The 19,909-nt window shown below is 38.8% G+C and overlaps 1 protein-coding gene across 4 annotated transcripts in view; it reads right to left on the bottom strand.

Moving 5' to 3' along the window:
* Nucleotides 1–19,909, bottom strand: part of tcf12 (transcription factor 12) — a 102,839-nt gene that overhangs the window by 42,297 nt on the left and 40,633 nt on the right. For all 4 annotated transcript variants that reach the window (XM_065289128.2, XM_065289129.2, XM_065289131.2 and 1 more), the window contains exon 6: nt 4,000–4,061. In XM_065289128.2, the coding sequence (XP_065145200.1) occupies nt 4,000–4,061 (62 nt within the window). The remainder of the gene's footprint in view (nt 1–3,999; nt 4,062–19,909) is intronic.

Below are 19,909 nucleotides of genomic sequence, written 5' to 3'. Positions count from 1 at the left end.
GTTACTGTTGGACAGGGTCCAAAAACAGAAGATGCTAAAAATAAAATAATTCTGCAGGACCTGTGCATTTTTTTGAAGATTAGTGAACAGTTTAATAGCTCAGGACAAAATAATAATAAATAAAATAATAACAAAAACTTAACTATCACAAAACATAAAACTGTCATCGACTATCCAGAAGCAAATCCCTTTAAGTAAATCTGACATGTTTTAATTTTTATCAGACTGCCAACAAATGGGTATTTTTGAATGGCCTAAGGCCGAGATTAAGCGGATTTGAAGCAAAAGTATTTGATGAACATATAATACGTGGCGAGAGCGTTCGTTTAATATCAATAATTTTTGACGGAGGTGGCATTTAGGGGCTTTTGCATCTGATCTCTTAATATAAATATGAGGCAAGGAATGTCATCATACAGCGGAAAGAAATGAAAAATTACATAAGCTGCTAGTAAAAAAAGAATACTTTAAATTCCGACAAATCCACTGTTTTTGTTACTGAACTACTTCCTAGTTATAGAAGCAGCCAATGAGATGCTTTGCCTTCAGACATACAGGGGCCACAGCTGGCTGAGGCAGTTTGAATATTTAATTCAATAAAAGACATACAGTTTCGCATCAGGTTCAAATGATGCAATAATACCTTGCAGAGGGAGAGGTTTAGCTCGCAAATGATGACAAACCTCATAAAAGACGGGATGTTTGGCTTTTTGGAAAATCATGCAACCACTTCCCATCACTGCCAAACACTTGATAGATTACTAGTGCAGATATTTCCATTCTTGGCTCTCGCTGAACAAATAGGGCCTTTTATTAGGTTCCGCAATGCGCGTTGCTCAATTTTTGAAGCAGACTGGGTTATTAGGCGCCTGTTTCGTGTATTAAAAACACTGCTTTGCTGATAATCTTTGCACCTGATAGTCATCTGTTTATATGCGCTCAGCAGACGCGGTGGCTGCATTAACAAGCGCGGTTTAGAATATTAACGTAGCCGTACCGCGACCCGCATTCTTCCCACATTCACTCTGGAACCGAACGTATTTTTCGCCCTTCCTGTTTTTCTTCAGTGACTAGACAAACTGAATCTATGCCAGGCTCTGATCTGTGCAGCTGCAGGCCAGCATAAATTCCCCAGTTCCCACACAAAATGTCTGAACTGGCATTCCCTTTCAGAAAGCTCTTTTATGAATGAGCGAATGCGCCGAAAAGCCAGTCATGTTTTCATTCGCTCTGACTAGCGCCATTCAGTGCCCGCTAACCACACGGTGCACTGTGTGCTTTTAAAGGTGTGACTGTGTACTTGTCCTCTCTTGAGAGGGTTATAGGGATCAAAGAGTGAGGTTATTAAAGGGTCGCTGAGGTCGAGGGCTGCTTGGACCTTGCACTTAAGTCAGAGAGATAGTCTCCCTTTAATGTCGTCGCTCTAAATCTAATCTTAAAGCCAAGACTCTGCATGCCAACTAAATCATTCAGCTAATAAACAGAAGGCATTGCTCTAATTTTCAATGTGATAGGAAACTGCACCAAACTGTTATTCCTAGTAAGCATTACAACAAGGGTTGGAGAAGGGGGTGAACAAAATGTAAACAGAGCAAATGAGCAAGCAACAGGCGAAACAAAAATGTGGAGGAAAAAAAGGAGGGGGTCTCCAAGCATACTTTCTGACTGACTGACTGACGTAAGCCATGTCAGAGACTGAACAGGCAGTACAGAGAGAGGGGTGGTGTGTTCACACAATCCTGTCTTTGTTTGGAACATCTGTGTGGCTGAGGGAGTGGAGCAGGCCTGGGTTTTGTGACCCTGTTTTAATGGAAGTGCTGAAAGTCATGTTACTGTGTTCTGAAGGGCTGCACCCTACACCAAACACATCCTGATTTTACACACTCGAACAGAAAACACTCTTCTACCTTAACTTCACCTGATGGGAAAAATTGACTGGAAACTACAACAGGGTTTCCATTCCACACCCACTGACAATGACTTCCGTGACTTCCCATTACTTTTCCAGTCATTTATAATTACTAGATAAGACTTAAAGTCCTTAACTTTGGCCTCTCTATTGCCATCCCTGTTCAAAACATAAATCAAAGGTTACCTTATGTACTGATCTTGTTTGTAAGTTTGTTGAGAAACAAATGTTTTTACCCATAAAATCTGACCCGACAGCACCACAATAAATCATTATTATAAGCTTACTTACCACTGTGAATCACAGTAAGGTAAGATGGACACTCAGGGCCAGTTTTATGAAATTTCATAAAATTCATAAATTTATAGGACTGTGACAAATAATCGTGCCAATGCCCATTTTCTCTATTAATGAATTTTATTGAATTACGGTGAAATGCCGCCACATCCAAAAGCTAGAGGGCGTTCTCGTGCAGAAACGCCATTTGTGCCACAGAAAAAGAACCATTACAAACGCTATTCTAGGAAATGTCTAGAGGCATATTAATATCGCTGTTCTTCAGATTGTTTCAGGTATTTTCATGATAATAAAGAATATTTTGAATGATTGTGTTTGACGAGTGTTGCTTTTTCAAATGCATGTTATAAATGACTCGTTAGAAACTCATAGTCATTTTAGATTGATAAGGACTTCTTAATGATCACAGAGCCATAGTACACGCAAAAGCTGTGCATGAAACACAGAATTGGAGCCTTGCGATTCAGAATCAATTTCAAACAGGTATTTTTAATGGGGAACATCGTCACAGCCCTTTTTCATTAAGGACTGCCTGGTGTCCCAGGGCCAGCGTGAGAGCCGTTTGGGCCTGTAAACATTATTGTCACTTGCACGATTAGGCGAGTGCTTCACCCTTAGTCACTAAAATATATTTTGTCTGTATGTATTCTTATACAATGTTACCATCGAGACACATTTTAAGCGTTGTGAACATTAACTTCTCAGCAATGTCATGAGGTTTCTCCTACCTTATTGGTTGTTGTGAGCAACAATGTATGTTGCTTGTTACGTCAGCTGGTAGAGCAAAGAGACTTTAAAATGATGGGGCGTCGGCCAAAAACATAATTATTTAACATCTTGGAAGCAGACATTTACTTGGGTAAAACACGACGAAAGAATTTTTGCCATCAGTTTACAGGTAAAGCAGACAGGTCGGGAGCCTTTTTCGTTGGACCATGTCTGTTGTATATGTATACAATTATATTTGACTTTTGAATTATTCTTTTTAAATATGAGACACTTAAAACTTTTTTTACTGGGGCCAGTGAAAATTTTGGTAGGGCAAGTGAAAACCTAAACAACTGGGCCGACTGGTCCAGTATAAAAAATTATTTGCGTTGAGCCCTGCAGTGTAATCAAACCTCATAAAAAAAGGCTACTAACCAATAGCACTATATTTTATTATTTAATATGCTTTGCTTAATTCAAATTCTAAGTTTGAGATTGTTTTATGAAATTAATTTTCTTTGGAGAGCAACGAAGGGATGCACCCTACGCAAAGGGGGGCTCATGCCAAAAAGTTTGAGAACTGCTTTATATACTTGCTTAATAACTGAATATTGTTAATTTTTTAACCAAAAAAAATTACAGATTGCCGCTTAAACAGTTTTCGTTAAATTAAACAATTTATAGAGATTATACTGTATGGCTACTTTTTAATATAATCTACTCCAAACTTTGGTTTTAGTTGATTGATTTAATTTTATTTTACTTGTTGATATATTTTGGTATTGTTTAAAATGTTAACATACGTAAACCAAGTCTAGCTAACATAAAAAATATGTAATAAATAAATATTACAATTGAGACTATTAATAGAATGTGCTTTGGCGGGCAACTCAGAGACACTGTGCGGGCTACCTGGTGCCCGTGGACACCATGTTGGAGACCCCTGCAATAAAGTATTTAAGAGCTATAAGAACAGCTCATTTTATTTATATTCAACACAGAAAATGCCCATGTTTCAAATGCTGAAAATCACAGTTTTGATATACTAAAACTTGATATAGTTTAATTAAAGATAGGCTTGTTACCTGGCATCCAGAGACTCCAGGTTCTCTTCCATAAGCAGGGAACGGAGTCCTCTCAGGCTTTCCTATTGATAAACAAAAAACATACCACATTTACTACAAAAGCATTAATTATTAAAGGTCACGTTCTTTCTGATCCTATTTTTTATGTTGCTATAATAGCATAAATAATACCTGTAAAATAATAAAGCTGAAAGTTCACTCCAATATATTTTCTTTAACAGAATTCGCCTTTCAAAGCCTACAGCAAACTGCCGGTTTGGACCACAGCCCTCTACTTCCTGCTTTAATGATGTCACTTGAACTCCGCCAACAGGAATACGTCAGTCGCCAGCTAAGCTAACGGCAAGCTAAGCTGCTATCGAATCACAACACACTAAACAAACTACACAATCAGAACTCGATACGTATTTCTGAAGGAGGGACTTCACAGAAAAAGGAAGACATCAACCCGGTTTTAGGACAGTGAAAACAGCACTATACAGATAAGTAAATTGTTTGAAAAATATGGCGTTTTTTTACACATGAAACATGAACACACGTTATATTGCAAGCTGTAAACACAATCAAAGCTTAAGAAGCACAGAAAGAACAGAACCTAATATAAGAGATGTAAAATTTTTTAATTATTATTATTATTATTATTTTTTAAATGATCAATAAGGCCTTATTTATTTCTGTATATTTCAACAACATGTGCGATTTCTTTCCGATATGATTACAAATAATTATAGTTAATGCAGTATTTGTCAGATTTTGTTCATGTCACAGCATAACCTTAAAAACACATCAAAAAGAGCTCCAAATACATTAAGTCTGCTTTGCGACACACTAAGAGTGGGTTTATTTAAAGTACTTGCATAATCACAATATTGAACCGGATACATTTCTGGTCACTTAGAATATCTTCATTTCAACAGCAAAATAAGAATAAATACAAATGATCATATAAGATAAAATAATTACAAACAGGAAATGATGCAACCTATGTATAATTTCTCAGTAAACCATAACTAAGTCAGTCAGGTCTCAGTCAGTACTGCTAATCAGTCTTATCTGCTCTCAAAACAAAGCCCACAAAAGTACAAGTACCAAACAAAAAATGCCCAGCCATATAAATCATGTACTTCACAATATCTAAACTCAGCAGTTTCAACCTCTTCGTATAAAAAAACAAGAGACTCCTAACGGAAAATGATAAACAACTTTAAAAACATCATATATTATGCTTGTCAGAGTTTCAAACATTAGAAGAAACACAGCCCTGTAGCTAAATTCTGTTTACTCGAGGGAAAAGGTAAATATTTTTGTTACTTAAACTTGAGTCTGACGCGCTCGCTTCGAGCAAAGGAAGAAGCCCTCGGATTCGTTCTCTGCTGCACTCAGGTGTACGAGGCCATGCGTCTGCGAGCGTGCCAATTCCTGCGTTGGCGTAGCCTCCCGAGATGCAGCAGTAATCAGGTACAGTGGTTTAACCGAAAATGCTGCTTCCCTTGTGGTGTAAACTGATCTCAATCGACATGATATAACATTTCAGGCTTTGCTCTGTAGTGCAAAGGAAGAGTGAGTATAGTTGTGGGTAAACTACTGTGCTCTCTCCCTCTTAGTCACCACAAAAGAATAAAACATCTGTCTTTCGGTGACTTTTAAGTTTTTTTTCCTTCATCCTGACTTCCTGGGCTGTTGCGAAGCTAGGCTTAAGTTTCTAGGTCTGTGGCATACACATATACACTCTTTCTCTCTCTCTCACACGCAGCCTTTGCTCCACAGATGCACTCGTGTCCAGCATTGAAATATTTATTTACAGCATGTGTTTTGTCACACACTCTCTGTCCGCGCTGAATAATTTATAAGACTGGCTTGTTGTTTTAGATCCTGGCAGAGCTGGAAGAACTACTCATGAAAAACATCCTTCCTCGGTCCAGGTCTCTCCAATGCAGCGAGCAGCTATACGGATGGTTTAGCATGCTCTTCTGCGGTATAACCCAGCCATGCATCGTAACACGTTAAGGGACCTTAATGCGATCAGCGCCGTAACCTCAGCCACTAAGGAGGCGTCCCAGAGGATCTAAACGGTAAACATGCATTTAACTGTCTAGCGTGCCAGCGTGCATGGCCAACCGGCGCTAACAGCACCGTGAGCGTCAAACAAAGAGATTCACCTATTCACCTGACTGCACGAATACACCCGCATACTGTCAAAGTCATAAATTATGACACAGACGTCACGTCAATGAGCTTGAATTATCATTACAATGGCATGTTTAAGTCATCCCCATGTTGCTGCAAAATAACATTTTTCATTGTTTTTGTATCTGAGGAAAGATATTAGGAGGAGCTGATAAAGAAATAAACCAGATGAGATGAAGAGAAAAATTAAGAATGGCTTTCGAGCTGTGGAGGAAGAGAAGACCCATGGGTGCTGAAGTGATGGAAAATTAGTGGCGTGTGTTCAAAACGCTGAGCGTTCCAAACGCTGTAAGCATCCAAAGAGGAAAAAAGTACCTCGGAATGTTAAAAATCAACAATGTAAGACAGCTCTTTCGCTGCTGTAGTAATTTGTTTAAGTGTTACTGGCGAGTGTTTGTGCCAAGCGGGCTGCTGGCCGCGCCGCTGATGTTTGAGAAGCGCTGCCAGCTAGCGCAGCTGTGAGGTTGTTGCCCCCACCCCTCTACACCCTCATACATGCACACCCCTTACTCTCATACACTCCCTCGGCTAAAGTAAAGGCGGGGGTATGGATTTAGGGAATGTGCGAGACAGCAGGTGAGGAGAAAGAGAGAGCGGGTGACATGCGTGAGAGAAGTGGTCACCGGAGGGAATCTCTCCAAAAATGAACCTTAAGACATGGGTACACAGGCTGCAGATTAGCCGCGTCCTCTAATGCTCTCCTCTCCTCTTTTATCTCATCACACCCTCCCACACTTCTCTCTCTACTGAAGCAATGACAGACAGGCAAATGGGGGTAGCGGTTTGGGGGCTATGATCAATACCCGCCTGGCCTTTTCTCCCGGCCTTCCTTCTCTGCTAGCTTACCCCTGCACCGTGACACATCATAGATTATAGAAGCAGAATCTGACTGCAGATGATGAATGTGCTGGCCTCACTGGGCTTTAAGGGAAGGGGTGGTGCTGGGGCGGCTGACGTCGGGGCAGCAGTAGCAGCCTTACCGCACAAGGATGAGCGGGAATGGCGAGGTTAGCCACCATGCTATAGGTTATCGACTCGCAGCTAATGAGCGCTCTGGTCATGCAATCTATCAAACAGGTAACTGGGGAGAGTGGAAGAACAGAGGATGTTTACAGGGATCGGGTGCAATAGGAAGACTGAAGAAAGTTTGTTAAAAAATAGGGTACGATTTGAAAAAGAAGTTGTTTACTGTATGTCAGCCATAGTGAAGAATGCTGCATCTTATGTCGGCTAAAGGAGAGGTTGCTATACTGTATGACTAGAATGCTTTAGGATCTATGCTGATGATAAAGCTAGAGGTCTACTGATTTTCCCACCGATTTTTAGCTGTTAGTCTAATTAAGATAAGCATTTAAAAACGAAGGGTGCATGTGACCTTGTCTGTAAAAGATAAAAAGCGTTAACAGCCTCAGCCAGCTCAACTCCCCGCTGAGATAATAGGCCTTCCAATTTTGCTTACGACCTATGGGAAAAAACAGTTTGGAAAATCTTTGCGGTTGTTGGAGGATGTGGTCTTGTGACACTAGCTAGTTGTTATGAACGTGAAACACCTTATCTTCAATTCACAATGAAAAATGCATATTGTGTTAACAGTATGTGGTCTACTGTAAAGTTTTAGGAATATCATTTTCAAAAGTCACATTGAAAAAAAACCCCTACAACAAGTTGTTGTACTTGCAAATTGTATATATTCGCGCTGTGCTCCTGTTCTTATTTCGGTTAGCATTGTGTTGATTGGCTGCCAAAATGAGATACTGCAACACATGAAAGAGTGAGAAATGTCAGAGACACTGGTTTAACTGATCACTCCTCTTTTATTTATAAGCATAATTGATTTTACCAACAACAGTCAGTAGTTACGACATCCTCTGACTGTTAACAAGGTGTTTTGAGTTAGTAAATACTGCTAGATTAGCAGTTTGCAGGGATTTGATGTCTTGTAAGCCAATTAAACCCATATTACAGGGGACATTTCACAAGACTTTTTAAAAATGTCAAATAAATCTTTGGTGTCCCCTTTGGAGTACATATGTGAAGTTTTAGCCAAAAATATCATATAAATAATTTTTTATGGCATGTTTAAATTGCCATTTTGTAGGTAGATGCAAAAATTCGCTGTTTTGGGTGTGTCATTTAACATGCAAATGTGCTGATCTCTGCACTACATGGCAGTGGGGTGGTTGGATAGTGCAGATTAAGGGGCGGTATTATCCCCTTCTGACATCACCAGGGAAGCCAAATTTCAATTACCTATTTTTTCACATGCATGTGGAGAATGGGTTACCAAAACCAAGTTACTGGGTTAATCTTATTCACATTTTCTAGTTGATAAAAGCACTGGAAACCCAATTATTGCACTTAAACATGGGGAAAAAGTCAGATTGTATGGTATGTCCCCTTAAATTACCTGAATAGTGCAGTTTTTTAATTTAGTTGTTTACATGTCCTATTGAAATATAGGGTGGGTATAATTGTGTCTCTCTTATATAAATATAATAAGTATGTATTTATATAGTTATGTTCAGTGTTGGGGTAACGCATTACAAGTAACTTGCATTACATAATAATATTACTTTTTTTAGTAACAAGTAAAGTAACTTACTAAAGTAACTTAAATTACTTTATTAAAGTAAACATTAATATTTGAGTTACTTTTAAAAAAAGTTACTTTTCATTTTAATTAATTCAATTTAGAAATAAAATAATGTAAAATGTTAAATGTTAAACTGAACATATTAATGTAGAATTACGCACTCAGGGCGCCTGAGCAGAAACAGGTTGAGTCGAGATGACAGGCCAGAGCTTGACATTTTTGCGATAATAAAAAAATCTGCAAGCCAAGTAAGAAAAAGTAATGCAAAAGTAACTTAAAAGTAACATAAGCATTACTTTCCATGAAAAGTCACAAAGTAATGCAATTAGTTACTTTTTTGGGGAGTAACTTAGTATTGTAATGCAATACTTTGAAAAGTAACTTTCCCCAACACTGGTTATGTTTTGAAGTACACTAGCATTACAACTACTTTAAAGCAAACTTAAAACCACTAAACTATCCAAGATCGATGTAAGAAACTGGACCTGAAACCTATCCCATCCTGTCACCTAAAGTCATTTAAAGACATTTGTTGATCTTAAAATCTTCCCTGCAATTATGGTAAACAACTTTTGGTTAAAAACCTGCAGTAGCCTATAATAGGAAACAAAACTGTTATCACTTTAAATGTATTTGTTTATAAAACTCAGATAAGACCTCAGACTCACAATGCAGTTTAAAAAGACTGCAAAACTAATATTGCTGCCTGTTTCAACTAACACACAATCCTGTTGAAATCATTAGGATAAATGTGAACATATCGACAAAACTTTAAAAATAATGTTAAAAAAATGTACACAAGTATTCTCATCTTTCAAGCTAAAAGTCCATCCTCTGCTCATCTCTTGCCACCAGCCCACGTTATCACAACTAAGCTCTTAAAACAGTCTTCAAATCACCTGCGCTGAATGGAAAGCAAGAAAATAAAGCAATAGACTTCTCCTGTGTCATTCTTCAATGCTTGTCAGCATTGTTGTTTTCGCGCTGTCTCTCAGGGGAAAACAGGGGCTCTACTCGAAGAATGATGGATGGAAGCGAAAATAAATTAATCAATTTCCCGGTGAGGACCTGCGAGAAACGCCAATGAGACATCCAGGTGCTGACACGCGTGTCCGCGCTTAGCGTGCCTGATATCAACGTACACATGCATTCATGCACACACACACACACACACCTGTAGGGAGAGTACATGTTGCAGGACACATGTATGAAATAGCTTAAGTTACACTGCTCCACATGCAAGTGAAGTATACAGTATAGAAAAGATGGTAAATCATTACTTCAATCAGTTTAAACTGCATAAATCATTTGCAAAAAAGGTAATAAGGCATGAGTGTTTTACTAAAATTCGTCAGCTCACCAACCAAAAGACCCATTTTTACACTCATGACAAATCTAATTAAAGAACATTAATTCACAGTTTTAAAACTGTTGACAGATCCCTACAAATCGGTATGTTTAACACCACGTCACCCTACTTTGAATAAAACAGCCAGTGATTTGTTTAACAGTCACTGGAGTATGTAAATACCACTGATGTACCTTCAAAAGTGCCAAAACAGACGGCGTCCGCGTCGAACTCTGCCGAGGGGTTAATCAGGGATGTAAAAATAGCCCTGCAATATTAAATATTGAGATTACATTCAGAGGCAACGAACAATTAAAATGTGACGGTGCAGAGTGGCTCCCGGGGTGGCTTCTTATTGATCACAGCTCTGCCAGGCAAGACTAGAGCTCTTGTTTTGATACTCAGATAGGTAGTGATCTAAGCATCTCAAGGGATCAATTCAAAAGCACAGCCACAAAAACAGCCAATTAGTAGCCACACTTCACAGCCTCTCTCTCTCTCGCCACCCCTCCCCTCTATTTCTTTCTAGTACATTTCGAGGGCCTTGTTGTTTTTTTCCAAGCAGACTGTGCAATCCTGTGTAAACAAATCAAGATACACGGCGAGGAACTAGGTTCCAAATGAACCCTTATTGCCCTTTCTTCCCCCGAGAACAGAGATATGCCCTGTCCGTGTTCCCTTGAATTCCGTGTTCGGAGTTTTGGAACCCCGGTGTAATTCATTACGCCTGTCAAGTTAATGTTCCGTGTTGAGCCATATGGCAAGGCTAACATGCGCAATAAAGGAAATACCTTCAACTTGTTATAATCAGCACATTGGGCTGTCCAAAAACTGACATAAACAGCTTTATTGTGTTTGCTGCATTTTCTCTTAACATTCCTGAGAAAAACAGGAAAGCAGGCAGGAAAGGAGAGACGGGAGAGTGGGGGGCTGAAGCTAAACTTGGAGGCCAGCAAAAGGAAGAAGGGCAATGTAAAGTAAAAATCACTCCATACAGACTCTTTACCTTACAGTTGACTATAAAGTCGGTGTCGGCAAGAACCTTGAGCTTTCAGTGCAAACTTCTGAACGCTCAATGCCCACACACAAACGTAAACAAACACACATACACAGACATCACAATGCCAAACAAAGCAGCACACCCACTCACTAAATGGCTCTGTGGTTTTAAAAAGGATCCTTTTGTTTCCTTCTCTGGAGTGTTTGTGTATCTTCTGTTGTTTTTGATGTTAAGACAAGTTCTGTTTGACAGGCAAAAGAAACTCGGCAAGGACATCGGGTCAGGCCTAAATCTGCCGGGCCCCACCCTCTCCGGATCCTCCCTCGTACTGATCCCACCCAAAGACGAGCAGGTAGCGCAATCTGCCAAGGGGGCAGGTAAGGGGGGGTTATGTTCTTTGCCAACGAAGCACACAGAGGGGCACAATCTCACACGCGCATTGAAACGCGCACTACCCCTGAGCTCAGCATCAATTTCTGTTAATTACAGCCTTGTCAGCAGTGGCATTATTCAAACAGCTAGCACAAATGTTAATGAGCTCTTATTTGCATATTTATTTTTTTCTTTGTTGAAATGTCATTGATTATTACGTTCTATGATGATGAATGCCTCTGCTGATGCACTCTGATATGTAATTAGTCATTAGATGAAATGAATAGATCAATTAAAAAAACAAAAAGAGAGGGAACAGGACGAAGGATGAATCAGAAGGAAGATGGAAAAAAGATTGAAAAGGTAATCGGAAGTGGAGAATGAAGCAGACGTCTTAAAGTGACTCACCTCTCTATTAAAAGAGTGATTCTAGTTGGTTCCTGATGTCATTTTACAAATCTTTGAACAAACATGGTTTTTAAAGACATGTCTTTGCAATGTCTCCTTATAAAAACAAATGATGCAAACAGAATCTTACAGACATGTAAATAAAACAGGCCTGTAACTTTTTTAGGAATTGCTATATAATGCATAATTAATATCTTAAAGGGGCCATGGCATGAAAATCTGACTTTTTCCATGTTTAAGTGCTATGATTGGGTCCCCAGTGCTTCTATCAACCTAGAAAATGTGAAAAAGATCAACCCAGTAACTTAGTTTTGGTAAACCATTCTCTACAAGCACATAAAAAAATAGGTCGTTGAAATTTGGCTCTCCTTATGATGTCGTAAGGAGCTCTTATTATAATAATACCACCCCTTAATCTGCACTATCCAATCACAGCATTGCCATTTAGTGCAGAGAAAAGCACAATTGAGTTTTAATTGCAACAAACCACCATCATTGTGATCAGTGTTTGAATTTCATCAGCTCATTTGCATTTTAAAGGACACACCCAAAACGGCACATTTTGCACACACCTACAAAGTGGCAATTTTAACAGGCTACAATAAATTATTTATATGGTATTTTGAGCTAAAACTTCACATAATGTGCTCTGGGGACACCAAAGATTTATTTGACATCTTAAAAAAGTTTTGTGCCATGGCCCCTTTAATGTATGTGCAAATGTTAAGATTAAAAATAATTTTTCTGCTAAACTTAGATTGAACTTTTACATCAGCAAGAAATTTAGCACAAGCAATTTATCAAGTAAGCCAAATGTTTTTTTCATTTATTTTTGCAATTCAGCTCGTGTTAAACCACTGAAACACAACATAAGGAATGAAATAAGTCATGCTCCCTATGTTTTTGTAAGAGGTGGTGTTTCACCAAGAGATGCTGTAAGCAATGACTTTGTCTGTCACTAATATATAAAAACGACGAAAAACACTTTTTTTCCTAACAAAATAATGCAAAATAGACTTTCATGGTGGTTATAAATAACTGCTATATTACTTAATCCAATGTTGGACCTTCCAAACAGGTTTTGCTGTGTGGTCTTGTCAACAAATACAGCAGCTGGATTTGTCATAAACACCTCCCCAAGGCCCCAGTACAGCACTGTGATCCTCTGTTCTGGTCAATGTGATTTTGTGTTGTTACTGGGGAAAATGTTTTCTTTTAACCTCTGCGGTCCCCTAACTTAACCACCATCTCCAGCCAGTGCCCACTACTCTTTGATATGAGAAGAAGAGAGAAAAAGAAACGCATTACTGCAGACCAGATGGGAACATTCCACATGACCAAACCAATCAATCACCTTGGTGGGACGCAGGTGCACCACAGCCGTGCAGCAACACACCATTTCACAGTCTATCGGCCACAAACACATGGTCACCAATCAATGGCCCCCCGAGGACGCGCGCATCTCCCCTACCCCTCTGGTTCATGGCTGATGACTTCATAATCACAAATCCCTCTCTCTCTCTCTCCTTTCCTCACACCCGGCGCAGGAGGAGGAGTGCAATGAGCTCTCTAATAACCCTTTCTTTTACGCACCACCACAGATCTTGCCATGCTGGATGATGACTCCTCTTCAAACTAACCCACGCAAACATACAGTACGTGCACGAGACAGTCACTCGCCAATGCCGTGCATGAGTTCACGCTGGAAAAATTGGAGGGTGGGGCATTCTTTTATGTCCTGGGATGGATATCGCATCATCTAAGCCACATCAAAGGCGCTGTAGCTGGCGGGTATCAGATGCCAAGCAACTGTTAAACAATGGGGCCTCGACTGGAAGGATGGAGCGGGATAAATGCAGGAAGGGAATTTTGATCCCATTTACACAGGGCTGCTGGCGTATCATCAAACTCACACACAAAGGAAATATAGAAAATACAGGATAAAAGTCTTTTGATACCGAAGACGTGTTTAGTAACAGTCTTCATGGTTCTGTCTGAGAAAAGATGTGTCACAGAATGGAAAGTGTGTGAAATGAAGGCTCTCTCTATGTGTGAAAGTTTGCTGGGGGTCTAGACAGCACCAACCTACAGTGATATTTTTAAATGCAGTTGGATGAATGAAATTTAAATGGACACTGTGTGTGCCAAATTACAGAACTTTAATAACCAATCCAGATATCTAGATAGCACAACGTAAATTTACCAATGTAAATATGATATATGTGTACATTGTTAGAAAAAAGGGTCAAAATATTTACCCAACTTGATACTGGGGCAGTACCCTTTAACTCTTTCCCCGCCAGCATTTTTTTAAAAAGTTGCCAGCCAGCGCCAGCATTTTTCATGATTTTCACAAAAGTTTAATGCCTTCCAGAAAATGTTCTTCTTTAAATATATAAACAAACAATATATCAGATATTTGTTCATTTGTTCAATTATGTTATTTTTAATTCAAAGATGACATTGTTTAAACTGTCTTTGTTATGAAAACTTGACATAAACCAATACTTGTCATAAATATGTCGTAGACATTACATAGCAAAATAATTATCAAACTTAAAAAACGACCTAACTTTATGGATCTTTAAATGTCATTAAGTGTTTATACTATATAAACTAATTTTAAATACCTTAACAAAATGCAACAAATTCATAAAAATATTATACTTAACTTTATGTATATGCACAATACATAAAAACTGACAACTAACAGAACTTGTTCTTCCTCACACAGAGGGTTCTGATATTTTTTGACATAAAAAAAATGAACAAAACACTTTGATGTAATTAACTTTGCAGTGATATGGACCCAATGCTGCATAGCTTAACCCATTATTGTACTGTTTTCATTTAATTTTAGGTGAATCGGTCTCCAAATGCAATAAAAAACAATTTTATTAATTTTATTATTATTATTATTATTAAATGATTGATTTTATTTGAACTTAAAAACATTATGAACTGAAGAATATTCATGATGCTGTTGTAAAATTATTTGACCGAGTATTATTACTCAAGGACATTTTAATGACAAATTATATTTGTACCACTGTAGTTGAGGTCAAGAAAAATATTCATGATGCTGTTATAAAACTATTTGACAGAGTATTAACACTTAATGACATTTTAATCACAAATTCAATTTTTGTATCACTGGTAAAAAGTGTTCAGTTATGTTGTCTTGGTAATGTCAAGTTGTCATGACAGGTCATGATGTATTGGTTAATGTCAAGTTGTCATAAAGACATCTTAAACAATGTCATCTTTGCAATAAAAATGACACAATTGAACGAATGACACTTAAATAACATTTGTCATAAACGTACATAAAATCTCCTTCATGTTTATAGCATACGTCATGTCATAATTATGAATGTGTCATGTCAGTCTTATGAACACCCCTTTAAGTAAAGTGTTACCAAAGGTCCTAATATATACCATTAGGAAGAGATGTGTATACATTTGGTATCAATATGAACATTTAAGGTACTAATATGTATCTCTGAGATACTAATAAGCTCTCTTCTTTGGTACTAATATGATCTTTCTAGGTGCAAAGCTTTATATTTTGAAAGCGTACCACCCCAGTGACAGCTGGGATACCTATTTTGAAAAAAAATCTATTTATTTAAGAAATAAGGTACAAGAGCCCATGCTTTTCTGTGAATATGGTCATGGTTAAATGCCAATACATTATACATACATTTATTCATTTAGCAGACGCTATTTTCAAAGCGACTTGCACATGAATAAATGCATATTATAGCTCAGCCTTACGTGCCATGATTTTCTAAAACTGTGAATGTTAAGGACACACTTTTTCATTAAAACATTATTAAAGTCGAGTAAAATTATTACAACTCTGACATGAAGGAAATATTGCTTTGCAACAAAATAACAATGCAGTGCAATTCAGTGATATCACACTGTATAAACCAATAAGCATGCAAAACCAGAACTATTCATTTTATAAAATAGCTAAATGTAAAATATTACACAAAATAGCTAAAATTGAATTTGATTCACGCAGTATTTATGCAAATGTCACATATGTAAACCGGATTGATTTTGATTTGGTTTCAATCAACAGTTAATTTGGTCTGTCACAAGTTGAATCCTTCAAAGGAAGTATTTCTGGGCCACGTTTAGCATTAAAAGACGAATGCAGACTTGTAATATAAATAATTTCTGTATAAATTGTATTAAAAATAATGTAAAGAGGTACAGGTCAAATGCATGTTTGCTATAGAATAAGCATGTCTGTTCATATATGCATGTAATATGTAAGCCTTGTGGGTGCTCAAAGCTGAAAGCAGCATTCTTTTTCCTTCACAAACAATGACAGATCCTTGGATTCAATTAAACGTATATACTGCACTGAGCACATCCATGAGAATCTTACGCACAGACACTAATTCAGTAGATTCATCTCTGGATTAGATGTGGGGGAGGATGGGTTATTTCTAGACGGAGTGACTGCACGCTCACCACCTGAGACCCTAAGCCAGGTGTGTGCGTGCGTCCATATGTGTAAATGTGTGTATATGTAAGAGCAGCACCTGTGGGGCACAGCAGGAGCTCAGCTACACACAGGTGGGAGCCAGAAGCCCCACTGTCCATCCCATGAGCCCCCTCTTATTTCAACAGGTCGTTCAGTAATTAGACTCAACACAGCCCATTAGCCATCAGCCTTCAGAAGAACATATGCTTCAACATCGCTCTACACCGCATGCCTATGTGTGAAAGACTGCGGGGGAAAGCCTGTTCCAATGGTAACAGTGGCTGTAAATACCTCTAAACGGCTTCAAAGATTTCGAAATACAGGAAAATAGATTTCTGTAGCTGTGATATTGCAATCGCTGCTGTGGCAGTGACTAAGAGAAAGCAAACATATTGGGTACTTCTGTTAGTATTTTTTGTATTGACACTTAGCCAATATTGTACACACACACACATAGTTCCTTAAAAGAGAAAAAAAATCCTATATGGTCAGTGCAACAGTTATACTGGCTGTAAAGTTATATATTGTCTTCCCTGAAAGTTGGGATGATGCCTTTACAGAAAGCAGCCAGCAAGGCGGCTCACTAAGTTTTTAAGCAGAGCTAAAGAAAGACATGGAGAGACACAAAGAGACAGAAAAACAGGGAGAAGGATGAAAGTGTGGTAAAATCATTGAAAGGAACAGGGTGCTCTGGGTCCAGACTGCGTTTGTTTCACTGGCAGAATTCCTTCCTAATGAATCACTGACCTTCAACTTTGCATTTTCATTTAATAATAACCAACATTTTCATTGGCAAGAGCTTGAGCTGAGTACCACGGGACAGAACTGAGGAGAGGTGGAGAAAAGAGGGAGAAAGAGAGATTGAAAATGACGACAGATGAGTGGAAAAGAGGTTAAAGAGGGGAATAGGTTGAAAAACAAAATTGGTTGATTCAAAGAGGAAAAAGGGAAACATGTTTTTCTGAGGAAGGGAAAGCTGAAATGATGGAAAGCAGAATAAACATAAAAGAAAAAGCCGATGATCATGTGTGCACAGTTAAATAAACACTGAAAGCCGATTGGGTATTGTCTTGTTATTAATATAACAGAATTGGGTTAAATAGTGCCAGCTAATGATACAGTCATCAATACCCCAAGTGCCACATGCTGCTCATGTTACTGAGTAAATCCAACTGTGAGCAAACTAATGAAGCATGTAGGCATTGCTTTTTATCTGTCATTTAATAGATTTGTGGTGTGTATTTCAGCTTCTACACTGTCAGAAAAGGTACAATAGCTGTCACTGTGGTCAAAAGTACATATTTGTACCTAAACAGTGCATATTAGTACCTCAAAAGATACATAGCGGTATCTAATGCTGCTTTTAAAAATTGCATTTTTTTAGTACCACCTCGATTGGGGTTCGAAGCAACCCGAGCTGATACCAAAACGTGATGCGAAAACACTGTAGATCACTGATTGGTCTGAGAGAATCGTCACTACCAGCGTCATCGCTATAATGTAAAAGATTAGCTTTACCTTCGTGCTAGCTTGCTAGCTCTCATTTAAACTTGTTGTCATCTGTGCTTTGCTGTAAGTTCCCAAACTCCTTTTTATTGATGAAAACATCCACAGGTTGAGAATCAGGAACACCATAACAGTTTTTTCCAAACTTGCAGTTTGTGACGGCACATTTGCATCGCGCACGTCCGTATATGCTTAAATGCAACTTAACTGAGACTCAGAGTGCGTTGACTGAAGCCACCGGTGTTTGTACAGAAACTGTCATGTGAGACAGAGGTAGTGGTAGTGATAAACGCGATGTGCAAACATCTATTTGTGGTGGTCAATTTTAATTTTGTGGTGGACTGAGAAATAAATGAATGTATGTGAATGTACAACAACGCTCTCACTTGTATGATGTCACAGCAGTAGGCAGCGCAAATATAACGACACGCCTATAATCCCTCCCACTTCAAAGTGTTACTAAACTCGATGGAAAAGCTAACCAAGCCAAAGTGAGGTTAGCTGACCTGACCTGACCTAAACCAAACCGTGGGGTACTATGCGATGGAAAAGCGCCATAAGTGGTAAATATAAGGACCTTCATAAATGGTACTGTCCCAGTGACAGCTTTTGTACCTTTTCTCTGTAAGTGTATCACTAGTTTTCTTTTTCAGATACTTAAACCCAAACATACCAAGAAATGTAAAATTTATATTTTTAAATCAAGCTACCTAAATAATAAAATCAAGGATATTTAATGGTAACTCTATTATGCACTTTGGCAGAGTAACATTAAATTGACAGTTCACCGAAAAATTAAAATTCTGTCATCATTAACTCAACTCAAGTTGTTCCAAACCTGTATAAATTACTTTGTTCTTCTGAACACAAAGGAATACATTTTGAATAAGGTTTGTAACCAAAAAGATCAGAAGCACCACTGACTTCCATAGTAGGAAAAAAGAATACTATGGAAGTGAATGGTGCCCCTGACCTGTATGGTTACAAACATTCTTTCTTTGTGTTAAGCAGAACAAAGAAATTTATACAGGTTTGGAACAACATGAGGTTGGGTAAATGATGACAAATTTTCATTTTTGGGTAAACTATCCCTTTAGTGCAAGAACACACCTGAATATTTAAATAAGTAAATATAATGCAGTGAGCATGGCCAAATTTGGTTTGTGGCCAAATATGTTAATTCAAAATTTAATATTTCACATGTCTTAATACAGCGATTACATCATTTCCTGCTTGCCGTTTGATAACAGAGGTTCGTGAACAGCACATGCACATAATAGACAGATTCATTTGGATGGTAATTTCGGTTACCCCCAATGGCCTGTGACAGCAGGCCTTCAGGACCTCTTTATCAGCAGGGCTCTATCAGCCCTACCGTCCTCCCCTTTACCGCTCAGAGTTTTCTTGGTCCTCTGCAGCAGCCCTGCAGACATGGGCACACCAGGCCCCAGCTGATCTCTGCAGCTGGCCTGCCCGCCTGCCTGCCTGTTTCACCCCCTTCACACAGGGTCCTGGGCCTAGGGAAGCAGGGGCAAGGGTGGAGGATGTGTCGATGGCTAGACGCACGGATGGAAGGAAGGGAGGGAGGATGGGCGATGATGGAAGAAGTGATGGAGAGGGATTTGTGGCCTTTCAGGCCATCTTGGGCTGTTCACGCTTGGTTGAGCGCAGTAACAGATAAGCACACCCCGGAGCCCTGCATAATGACCAGCTAGATCCACTGCACTTCACACTAGAGCCACGAGACTCACACACCACTACAGATGTCTCCTCTGAGCCTGTGTCAGCACACTGTCCTTACGGCATCTTAAACACTGCTGGGTGTGAGCGGCTAAGGACTTTGCTGCTCACATGCCATGTACAGTTCCTTAACATTGTCATATCCTTAACATGGCCCTGTGGCTCAATTAATAAAGCACTGAATTAGCAAAGCAATTCAATTCCAGGGTTCGATTTCAGGGAACACACATACTGAAAATAAATGTATAGAGAGAT

Source organism: Paramisgurnus dabryanus, chromosome 2 (genome assembly GCF_030506205.2).
Source record: "Paramisgurnus dabryanus chromosome 2, PD_genome_1.1, whole genome shotgun sequence".
Lineage (NCBI taxonomy): Eukaryota > Metazoa > Chordata > Actinopteri > Cypriniformes > Cobitidae > Paramisgurnus > Paramisgurnus dabryanus.
Note: the sequence above shows the minus strand (reverse complement) of the source record. Positions and strands in the feature narration are given on the sequence as shown.